General features: G+C 36.8%; 1 protein-coding gene across 2 annotated transcripts in view; it reads right to left on the minus strand.

Moving 5' to 3' along the window:
* Positions 1 to 12,193, minus strand: part of LOC149798772 (uncharacterized) — a 98,064-nt gene that overhangs the window by 31,248 nt on the left and 54,623 nt on the right. For both annotated transcript variants that reach the window (XR_016421027.1, XM_089957645.1), the window contains exons 9-10: positions 10,827 to 10,853; positions 2,607 to 2,682 (exon numbers count right to left, since the gene is read on the minus strand). Coding sequence is in view for 1 of the 2 variants with exons in the window: in XM_089957645.1 (XP_089813771.1) it covers positions 2,607 to 2,682; positions 10,827 to 10,853 (103 nt within the window). In the remaining variant the exon portion in view is untranslated. The remainder of the gene's footprint in view (positions 1 to 2,606; positions 2,683 to 10,826; positions 10,854 to 12,193) is intronic.

A 12,193-nucleotide genomic window follows, 5' to 3' on the forward strand; every position in this document is an offset into this window, starting at 1 on the left:
ATGGATCACTGCCATCTCACCTCTGTCTGCGGCGGTTCGAGTCTAAGATTCAGCCAATGTGGGCATGTGAGAAAGCTTGCCAGTAGCTTCTCGTGGGTCGGTGGTTCTTTCCGGGGTTTTCCGGGTTCTTCCTCCACCATTAATACTGGCCGCCATGTATAGCCTATCGTGCTGAAAAATGGCGTTAAACCCCACAACAACAACAACAAATGCTTGCAAGGCATGGTGGTTGGAAGGGGTTTTAAGTAATGTGATCGGGTAATAAAATCAGGAGAAACACATTTTACTAAAACATTTGCTTTCTCATTCAAATACATTCTCCCAATCAGATTAACATTAGGAGAATGGGTAATAGGAGGAGGGAATGCTGAGCATCCGACCTATACCTTGATTATCCTTCTAAGCAATGATGGCTGGATTCTCCATGTGAACGATAACCTGCTATCCTAATTACATAAGCAACACAGCCTAGGGTCACTTGATCTGTGACCCTTACATATGGTTAAGAAGGTAAAAACTTCTTACCTATTTAATTTCACTGGCGAATCCAGCAAAGCTGGTAGGCTGTGTTTATTATTTTTAGTGGGTCTAGTTGTCATCTGAGCTGCTGCCAATGGACAAAACATATTCAAAGTTTGCACTGCAAAGCTAAATCTCTCACATAAAAACAAGAGACAGTTGATTCTGCATTCCAGCCATCAGCTTCTATTATATTTCGGATAGTTACATTTGAACACGAAGCTCACAGGGATCACTCTAATGTCATAAGCAGTGATTTTCATGATGTGACTCTGATCTTGTGAGACCTCTGAGTATGACGAGCATATATTCCATTCTAGTTATGAAGCAAGGGTTTGAGGGATGATACCCTGATTCCTGGCTTTAACAGGATGAAAGATGCCCTTGACCACGCCACAACTTGTCTCCGGGCATTTCAGGTAGTGCTTTAGTGAACAGGATCTTGCATGGTCACTGCTCTTGACCTTTCTATGGATAAGAGTGAATGAACAATTTGGACTGCCAACAGATGACAACCTATTTTTGGCTACAAAACCTAACTGTGTCAAGTGGAACAATGAACTATCTGATCTGAACCAAAGACAGTTCGGGTCAATGGAAAGGGTATGTGGCTCACTCATCCTGCACACTGAAGCAAAAGCTATCAGAAAACATGTTTTGTATGATAGTAACTTGAGCAAAGTGCGTGCTAATGGATTTTGTTTTGTTTATGTGAGCCATGTTAAAGCCCAGGACAGACTGCATTTTGAAAACAGAGTTAAGGATTGTGGTCAATTCAGATCAAAATTGGTTAAAAGATCCAACAGATCATTTTTATACAAGATATCATGTCTGCCATGATGCCAGAATGTGTCTGATATCATGGCATGTCTGCCATGATGTTGGAATGTGTTTGATATCATGGCATGTCTGCCACGATGCCTTAATGTATTTGATATCATGGAGGTGGAGGTAATCTTAAGTTGCCAACAACCTATAAATCTCCTCGACTGTGGCCTTCAAGGTAAATTTAGCCTGTTTCAAGGTCAGATCTCTGTACGATTAATTTAAAAGAGCTTCATCATACTCACTATGTGTTGAGTCCTGATCTGTTTCTGCTTGCAGCTCTGGAGAAATCATACCAGGTATCATAAATGATTCAATCCCGTCCTCTTTGACAATGTCACTAACTATCTCATGTGGAAGAGCAGACACCATATGGAAGTCTGTTACTTCTCGAAAAAGCTAGCTGGTTTGCCTGGTGTATGGTTAGAATGGATGTTGGCATTACAGAAGACGGTCCAGTTATCATCGGTACCAGCACCCCATGGGCCTGGCTGGATGGGAAGATTTCTCTGAAATCTCTGTCATAATAAGGATATGTTACCAATGGTGTGGCTAAACAGACAGGTCTGTCACTATGAACCCTGTAAACCCTAGTTGGACAGATCATTTTGCTGAAAGGGTCATCATATTGGGATGGATGGAAGGCCAGTGACAGCTAAACTGTATTATAAACTGGATCCAATGGACCCAGAACAAACCCCATGCATCTGGACTTACAAGCCCGAAGGCCATGCTCTGACATGTAGAGGCACTTATGACCACTGGGCAGTCTAAATTTGGGGGGAGGGGGACACTCCCCCACTTAGTCAGAAAAAAGTACAGAAACGAGAAAGGGAAATAAAGGTAATATATGGCCTGATGTCAATAACTGTGTCATCATTTCCAGGACCAGACGCATCTGTTCAATGGCAGACATTTGTACCATCTCAACATTATCCTCCTCCCCTGCTGCTGATGTTACTGCAAATGATGGATGCAAGCAACAAACTGTGGAGGGGGGGCAGCATCCCCCTCTACATGCACAATGAAGGTTGATTTTGGATGTATTCTGATAACATCAATGTTGTTTCTCCTCAACTTATTCTGTCTTTCCTCTTTCCAGCGGTTGGATCTGGAAGTAATAGGCCATGTAATACACGTTTTCCATATGAACATAATATCTGCAGTTGTTTTATCTAGGAGAAATAGAACATGTAATACAAGTGTTTTATAGAATCTGGTGTCTAACAATGTGATACCCATCACCAAGTCAGATTACTTACGGCTGTGTAATCTTTGTGAACTGTCTTTCCATCTCAATGGGCTCCAACTTTTGGATCTTCTTTGCAGTTTCAACCTCTGTGAGAGGAAAGCAAGAGTTAACTTGTAGGACCAAATGATTTCTGACTAGTGACTAATGAGAAGAAAAAAAAACAGATTAATTTTACATTTACAAAGTATACATGCCTCATTGTGAAAACAATTTGAAGGACTTCCAAAAATCTCTTGGACAAAAAAATCAGCCTGTCACAAAAATCTAATCACGCCTTTCAAACGTGAATATTAAGATCTATTTCAACCTTATCTAATTTAAGTGGTTTCTGCATAATCATGCTAACAAGCCAAAACTCTGGAAAACTTATTATAAAAATTATTAAAAAAATATTAACAACCATTCAGTGATATAAAGGTCTGATCTGGTCATCTATATTTGGATACTAACATACCTACTTAATTTAATCTGTCCAAGTCAAGTGCATTTTGCTAAACTATGTTAACGATGCTTGACTTAAAATACAAAATGTCCCATCCCTAACCCACAAACTGAAAAAAATCATTCAAAGTACATGAAAATCTAATCGTGTCATCTACATGTAGACAGAACCATGCCTATAAAATTTCACTTGCCTGTAAGCATTTTCAAAATAAATATCAACATAAACAAACTTCTCTTTACAGGACTGTTAAGTCGGAGTTTTTTGCTAATTCATTTCTTAAATTATGCATGACTTCCATAGCAAATGTGACATTGCTAGGAAAAAGCCAAAGTTAACAAGAACTGATTTTCACCAAACAATAATGCTAATAAAAATTTATTGAAACTACAATTATTTACTTTTAAGAAACATGTTTATTATGAGAACCTTTCATTATTAAGAAACACTAGTAAGTTTATAAGTCAATTCCCCATAGTTATTGTAGATCCTACATACAGTGTTTATGGACGTCTGACTGCATTCTTGATTTTTTTCCCCCTCATATATATATATACATATACATATATATATATATATATATATATATATATATATATATATATATATATAAGTGGGAAACAATATCACAGCAATTATAATGATGTTTTTACCTAAACTGTCAGATATGCAAATATTCAATAAAAACATAACAGACAAGGTGGATCCTGACATAACAAGAACTTAAACACATACAGCAAATGAAACAAGATCCCCCACTGCACATCTACTTCAAAATAGTGTCAGTTGTACAGTAACAATAAAAAGTAGATGGGGGAAATACAGAATTTATAATAGTTTCAGTTAAATGGCATTGCTTTGGTTATTATATAATATGTACATGTAATTAGACACTTTGGAAACTGTTGCAACTTAATTAGAAAAACATAAAATACATCACAATTCCAGCTTGCATAAAGTGAAAAAGAAATTTAAAAAATGGGTTGGGCTTGTTTTCATAATAAAAATGCTAAAACAATTAAGCAGAGATGCTGCCAGGAATTTTAGTAAGTGGGGGAGGTCTCCCACACCTACCTCCAGAGTGTGGAAATCGGGGCAGGGGGGAATAATGCCACATGGTAGCTGATGGGTGACAGAATTATTATAAGGAATATGCATACCTAATTTAAAGTATGCATTTAATGACTTTAAAGTCTCTGAAAGTGGTAAATCAGCCTTATGACCACCCTGTATCGGAACAGTCATCAGTTTATTCAATGATTCTGATGTCTGAGTAAATTTCTGTTCCAATTTCATATGCATTGTCAGAGCTGATGCTAGAAAATTTGTGCAACAATTTTTGTTTGTAAATGGATTGTCTTTCTTATATTCTCAACACAAAACGCATACTCTTTTTTTAGCTTTTTCCTTAACCTCTTGTAGCAACCACCTATTCCACATGCCATGTGGATGAGGTGCCAGTTATTTCTTTGTCATCAGATTGTGTGACCCCTTCAGTTCTTGCAGAAACATGAGAGCTTTCCATAGTACTGACCACAGCAGATTATCTTCCCATACACAAATCAGTCAACTTCCATTCTGACATTATAAACTAGCTATTTGTTCATACATGAGAGTGGTATAAGTGTAATTAATGCTAATGTAAGTGGCCAAAAAGCGTAATCAGAGAATAAAAATTTTAATCCATATATTACATGCCATAATTACAGTACACTGTATGATAAAATGTACATTTTTTGCTACTAACCTGGTTTTGTAGCTGGTCAAAATTCTTGTCACAAATAGGCAAAATACATGTGGATTAGAACCAAATTACAAACACAAAACATACTGACAAATTATTTATTCTACACAGTCACTTTAACTACTCTACATGTCTAATTTCGCAAAATGATTGTGAAGTTCACAAATTCTGCAATGATCATGATGATGTGCTCAATCCATGTGCTGTATTGCATCACTCACACATTCTTCTTTTCAAATTTGTAAAATGGTGTTGATTTGTCCTTTTACTGATCTGAAATTTTTCGAAGTTTGAAAAGATCCATCTGCTCTAACATTTTTCAATCACAGAACATCCACAAATCATACCATTAATACATGTTTCACTTAACACCAGGTGCCATTTTCTTTAAAAGTGCAGACTGATCCACAAAAATACAACAAGAATGTCAAGCAAAGTTTCAAATCAAAGAAACCCATCTGTTTTTTCAAAATATGTCAGATACAATTTCTATCAATAGTAAAAAAAGAAAGTACATGTCTAAGATGAACAAATGTATTCTTATGCAAGTCTTCTTTTTAAGGATAGTCTGAAATTTTTATGATGAATGGATCAAAGACATAATGATATGATAAAAATGAAGAAAAAAAATTATTGCTTTATTATGTTTTTTTAATGTACCAGAAAAGCATAATCCATATATATGTGAATGTATAATGAAATTAGGTGAAGTGTAATGGTTGGCATGTATGCTAGTCACGCACAAGAAATTTCTTCTATGGCTGCTCAATGGATTAGTTTATTATGCCCGTCTAGGAGACAATTAAATCAGATCCAATGGATAGTTTCTACAAAAAACCACAGCAGATTTCAATCATAAAGCTTCTTCAACACTAAATCTACCTTAGTATAGCTGAGATCACCTTCAAAATGGATGACCAAGATTCAAATTTGACAAACCTTTATTTTAAATTTTCATTTTGTTTTAAAAAATATAAATAAACATTATGCATTAGGTACACAAAACTGTGGAAACCACAAATAATTTGTGTGACCTTTCCACCATTGGTTTTGAGAAGCTGTGTGACTAGTGACTCTTGTTGCAAGAAACCTGTTATCCCATGGCCTTGAGCATCTCTCTGGAAGGTAAGTAGTCTCCCTTTTGATAAAGGGATTGGTGCCAAATCCCATCTTTTATTAGTTATTACAGAAGCATACCCTCTTGTATTTTATGTACCACTTCAATGCCTTAATGTGGTTCTGAAGATGCTCATGAGTAATGGCAGTTACAAATGAAAGACTGATTTTTATTTGAAATAAGGAGACTTTTCTTAACAATGAAACCCATGGCTATTAGAGAAACTGAACCTGTACCAGACTGTACATAGTTTGAGCTAATAAATTATGAATTTTACTGATTTGGCATAGTATGGTAAAGATGACTAGAAAGAAGGTCTTTTAAAAAAATATGAATCAACAAAGCCTTATACAGTGGTAGTAAAACTGCTATGTTAAACCATGTCAAAATCCGTATCAAGCTCCACTTCCCACAAATGACCAAAGCCTTTGGTTATGACAAATCAAAACTGACCTATGTCCTCCCTTCTTTGTCATAAATCATGGTTTGGTAGTCCTTGATTGTGATTGGGGCTAACTTCTCTAAAAGCCAAATGAAAAAGATATTTCTTGACCTGAGGCTTTAAAATTAGAAATCTCTCTCTGCTCACATGATCAAGAGAAGAAAATCCTTTTCCCCATCGTAGGCTTTCCAAGTTGTTGGTCTTTTTGCCGAAACAATTGTGTCCACCCAAATATTCACAAAAATATTTATTTCTGAGGGTTCATTTGACATTAGCCAGGTGTGCAGGTTGGTAGAAAACTTGCAAGTGCAGTTGTTTCAGTAGGTGTAGAAAAGGCAGAATTTTTCTAAGTATCTCTACAGTCAGATTCTGGAGATTGTTGTTTGTGAATTTTCCCATTCAAGGGAAGCAAAAAGATGAGACTGCACTTGATTTCTGCATGACATTGGGAGTCTGAGAGATTGGAGAAAGGGAATACACAATGATACTGTTCCAGATGTGAAAAAGACCACTGACCGATGAGGCTTTATGGTCTGAGAGTAAAGTAAGAAAGATCTACTATGAGCCAACTCTCAGTGACTGCAGATAAGACCGAAGACCAAGGGAACGAGAATGGTGAGTGGGCATTGAGTTTGACTGGGTGTGTCTGAAATAAATGTGGATTTACTGACAATGACACCATCTGGAGAAAAACAAACCAAGAGAGATCTGAAAACTTGACTACCAGCTATTATCAGAGACAGATGTGCTGAAAAGTAAGAACATCTTATCAAAATTGAGTCTCTTGCAATAATTAGTTGTTTGACGTAGCTTTTGTCAACTGTAGGATGATATGTGTGGTACTTCCCTGAAAGGAACAAACACATTCACTGCAGAGGACAGGAGATCAGCAACTCTTGCAGTTATATTGGCATCCATGCAAATTTATAGGAGGCAGTGTTCACACCAAACTACATCAGGATGCATTTAATGGCATGTAGGAGACAGTGTTCACACCAAAATACATCAGGATGCACTTAATGGCATGTAGGAAACAGTGTTCACACCAAAATATATCAGGATCTATTTAATGGCATATAGGAGAGAGTGTTCACACCAAAATACATCAGGATGCACTTAATGGCATGTAGGAGACAACGTCCACACCAAAATACATCAGGATCTATTTAGTGGCATGTAGGAGACAGTGTTCACACCAAAATACATCAAGATGTATTTAATGGCATGTAGGAGACAGTGTTCACACCAAAATACATCAAGATGTATTTAATGGCATGTAGGAGACAGTGTTCACACCAAAATACATCAGGATGTATTTAATGGTTCTTCAGCTATGCAGATTAGTGCCATCTTCCATTAATAAAGGAGGTCGTGGGTTCGATCCCTGGCCGAGTCATACCAAGACTTATAAAAATGGTACTAACAGCTGCCTCGCTTGGCGCTCTGCATTAAGAGGTTAATGTTAGGACTGGTCGGCCTGGTGTCAGGATAATGTGACTGGGTGCAACATCATGTTACATGTCTGTAGCATGATGTTTCAGTGCTTGACATCACCATAAACTGTCACACTGCAGACATCATAGCGATACGACTGAAAAATTGTTAAAGCTATGTTAAAAATCTACATCACACACACACACACCATTACTAAAGACAAACACAGATATCTAGAATACTAAAGACAAACACATATATCTAGAATACTAAAGACAAACACATATATCTAGAATACTAAAGACAAACACATATACTAGAATACTAAAGACAAACACATATATCTAGAATACTAAAGACAAACACATATATCTAGAATACTAAAGACAAACACATATATCCAGAATACTAAAGACAAACACATATATCTAGAATACAATTTTCACACCAAAACTGCATCAGAATATGCTGATTGGTTCCTGAGATGTGATGTTTAAAAGCATGTTTCATCAATGACAATATAAAAATCAACATGTTCAATAACTCTGTCAGAAATAAAGAAAAGATGACACCCCCTATAATGACATCTAGGTTTAGAAGGTTTCACTAAATTGCATTAGGGTATGCTGAATGCTTCCATGGTTACACGGAACTACTATCTTACAGATCCCAAACTAAATGAACAATAGTGCCATTCATGGCATATTATATATGTGCCCAATATTAAATAGTCCTATACACAGTCACTAGTATGGTATGGCTTACTTAAAATAACTGACCATCGGGTTTCAGTGACATCAACCGTTATTAAATATGCAGCCTTGTACTAAACCACTATTTTCATACAAAACTTACCATGACTGTGACCTCCAACATTTAGACCCTAAAATCTATAGGGCTTTATATTACCCTAAGTGCAAGCCATCCACAAAGTTGTCAAGGCATTTGCTCTAGAACAAAAGTTATTCGCAAAACTAGTTTTTCTTTGAGCCAGTGACCCTGACCTTTGACCTTTAGACATAAAAAATCCATATGCCTCAGCCAAACCTTAAGTTCAGGCCCTCTACAAACTCTGGTGAAGGTACCAGGTCTAAAATTAAACGTATTATGCAAAACCAGTTTTCTTCTTTTGAAATCATCAGGTTTCCTTCTTACCTAACAGTTCAAATATTCACAAACCTTGGTGAAGGTACATGGTTGATAACTGAAATATTGAGCAGAAACCATTTTACTTCTTTCAGTCACAGTACCACCAAAATCAACAGGGCTTCTTCCTTACCCCAAGTGTGAGCCATCCACAAACTATTTTCCAGGTGCAAACTTAATGTTATTGTTTAGAAAAAGCTTTTTTTTTCCAGTGACAGAGACTTGACTTCATCCCAAAAGCAATACCTTCTTCATTACACTAGGAGATAGCCATTCACAAAGTAAGGGAATAGAAGATTGTGAACAACTCTAGCTTTTGTGAGAATATATTTCAGCTTCTTTCAGTCAGTGAGACCTTGACCCAATGATCCCTGAAATCGATACATTTCTTCCTTGCTCCAAGTGCAAGCCATCATTAACGTTTAGTATCTATAGATGGTGAAGAACTCAAGCTATTGTGCAGAAACCACATTTCTTCTTTCATGAAGACCTTCACCTCTGGCCTTTTGACACCAAATCAATCAGATTCTTCTTCAGCCCAAGTGCAAGTCATCCAAAAAGTTTGATAACTACAGATGGTGAAGGACTTGACTTATTGTACAGATATGAAATTGGTAACAGACTAATGGATAAAAACATCACATAATATGCTCTGCCCTATAATGTGTATAAAATGGACTATAATTCTGTTAAGTTATTGGAAACCATTTTTCTTCTTTTAGTGACCGCTCTGGTAGCCTAGTGGTTAGAGCGTCTGCCTCAGATGGGAGAGGTTGTGGGTTTGATCCCCAGTCGAGTCATACCAAAGAATTACAAAAATGGTACTAACAGCTGCCTCGCTTGGTGCTCAGCATTAAGAGGTTAGCATTAGGACTGGTCGGTCTGGTGTCAGGATAATGTGACTGGGTGGGACAGCATGCTATATGTCTGCGGCATGATGCCCCAGTGCTATCCATCACTATAAACTGCCACACTGCAGACATCATAGCAATATGACTGAAAAACTGTTAAAGCTACGTTAAAAATCCAAACCACACACACACACTTCTTTAAGTCTTGGTGACCTTGAACTTTTACCACAAAATTGGTCATGGTTTATGGCATAGGACTCTGGCTATTTTGTGGCAACTGTCTGGAATGGAACCCCTCCGACTGCAACCTTTAATTTTTTAAACCCAAAATTAACAGGCGCCTCCATTACCAACCATCTACAGCTAAAGAAGTTTTGTGGAAATTGTTTTTTATTCTTTCAGATCTCATAACTCTGACCAATGGGGGTATGTCAGAAAGCTTGCCAGAAGCTTCCTGCAGGTCAGTGGTTCTTCCCTGGGTTTTCCTGGGTATTCCAAGACCAAAATATAATAGCCACAATGTATAACCTAGCCTGTGCTGAAATGTTCTGAAAAATAGTGTTAAACCCACAAAAACTTAGCCCAATCCAAAACATCCAATAACATCCTTCTAACCAAACAGTTTAAAGGTGGCATCCTTGTTTCAAATTCAGACCATTCACAAAGTTTGGTCAAGATTACGAATTTAAGATGTCAGGACAAATTCATTCTGAGTCACTGTAACCTTGACCTTTGACCACAAAATTAAAGGTTTTATCTTTCTTTATCTCATTTGCAAGCCAATTATAAGTTTGGACAAGGTATCTGGTAAACAAGTCAAATTATTGTGAGAAAAAGCTTTCCATTTTTTAATTCATGTGTCCAAGGCCTTGTGCTTTTCATTGTTCATACAGCCTTTAAGAGGTTTTTTTCTCCAGGAGTTTTCAAGGTCTTTCAAAAGTTTTCAAGGAGTATTTTTTTAATCTCACTGAAATTTAATTTCCCCAACATGTTTCTTTGCTTATCACTACATAAAACATTACAAAAGTTGAAGAAAAATGAAACAAATACGAACCTGGACATTCTTCAACTTGCTGATGGACTGAAAAATAAGTGATATAGCAGATGAATTTAGAAATATGATTCTTGTGCAACTTTAACACACTTTCTTCCATGCTGTAGTCACCAATAACCTTCAAACATCTCTTGCACAACGCTCACTGTGTTTGTTCTCCTTAAACTCTTTCTCCTAAATGTAAAGAGGGTCCTACTGCAAACTGTAAACACATCATATGTCTAGTCATGTCATATTCCTTAATGGTCCTACTTCAATCTGTAAACACATCATATGTCTAGTCAAGTCATATTCCTTAATGGTCCTACGGCAAACTGTAAACACACCATATGTCTAGTCATGACATATTCCTTAATGGTCCTAAGGCAAACTGTAAACACATCACGTCTAGTCATGTCATATTCCTTAATGGTCCTACGGCAAACCGTAAACACATCATATCTCTAGTCATGTCATATCCCTTAATGGTCCTACGGCAAACTGTAAACACATCATATGTCTAGTCAAGTCATATTCCTTAATGGTCCTACGGCAAACTGTAAACACATCATATGTCTAGTCATGTCATATTCCTTAATGGTCCTACGGCAAACTGTAAACACATCATATGTCTAGTCAAGTCATATTCCTTAATGGTCCTACGGCAAACTGTAAACACATTATATGTCTGATCAAGTCATATTCCTTAATGGTCCTAAGGCAAACTGTAAACACATCATATGTCTAATGATGTCATATTCCTTAATGATCCTATGGCAAGCTGTAAACACATCATATGTCTGGTCAAGTCATATTCCTTAATGGTCCTATGGCAAACTGTAAACACATCATATGTCTAGTCAAGTCATATTCCTTAATGGTCCAATGGCAAACTGTAAACACATCATATGTCTAATCATGTCATATTCCTTAATGGTCCTACTGCAAACTGTAAACATATCATATGTCTAGTCATGTCATATTCCTTAATGATCCTATGGCAAGCTGTAAACACATCATATGTCTGGTCAAGTCATATTCCTTAATGGTCCTATGGCAAACTGTAAACACATCATATGTCTAGTAAAGTCATATTCCTTAATGGTCCTACGGCAAACTGTAAACACATCATATGTCTAGTCAAGTCATATTCCCTAACTTACTGAAATCACAGAAGTCATCCATTAAGAATTGTGCCCCACGTGCTACTACAGCAACAGGGCATTCTTCTATCTTATAACTCCTGGTGTTGATTGGCTTGATCCACTCAATTTTATCCCATTTATTTGTTTACGAATAACTTTTGGAAAATATGCCAAAAAGAAATAAGAATCAATTTTTTACATATATGAATGTTAACACTGTCAAGCAGTATCTGTCAAATTTCA

Source organism: Sinohyriopsis cumingii, chromosome 5, assembly GCF_028554795.1.
Source record: "Sinohyriopsis cumingii isolate HCF-2022 chromosome 5, ASM2855479v2, whole genome shotgun sequence".
NCBI classification, from domain to species: Eukaryota; Metazoa; Mollusca; class Bivalvia; order Unionida; family Unionidae; genus Sinohyriopsis; species Sinohyriopsis cumingii.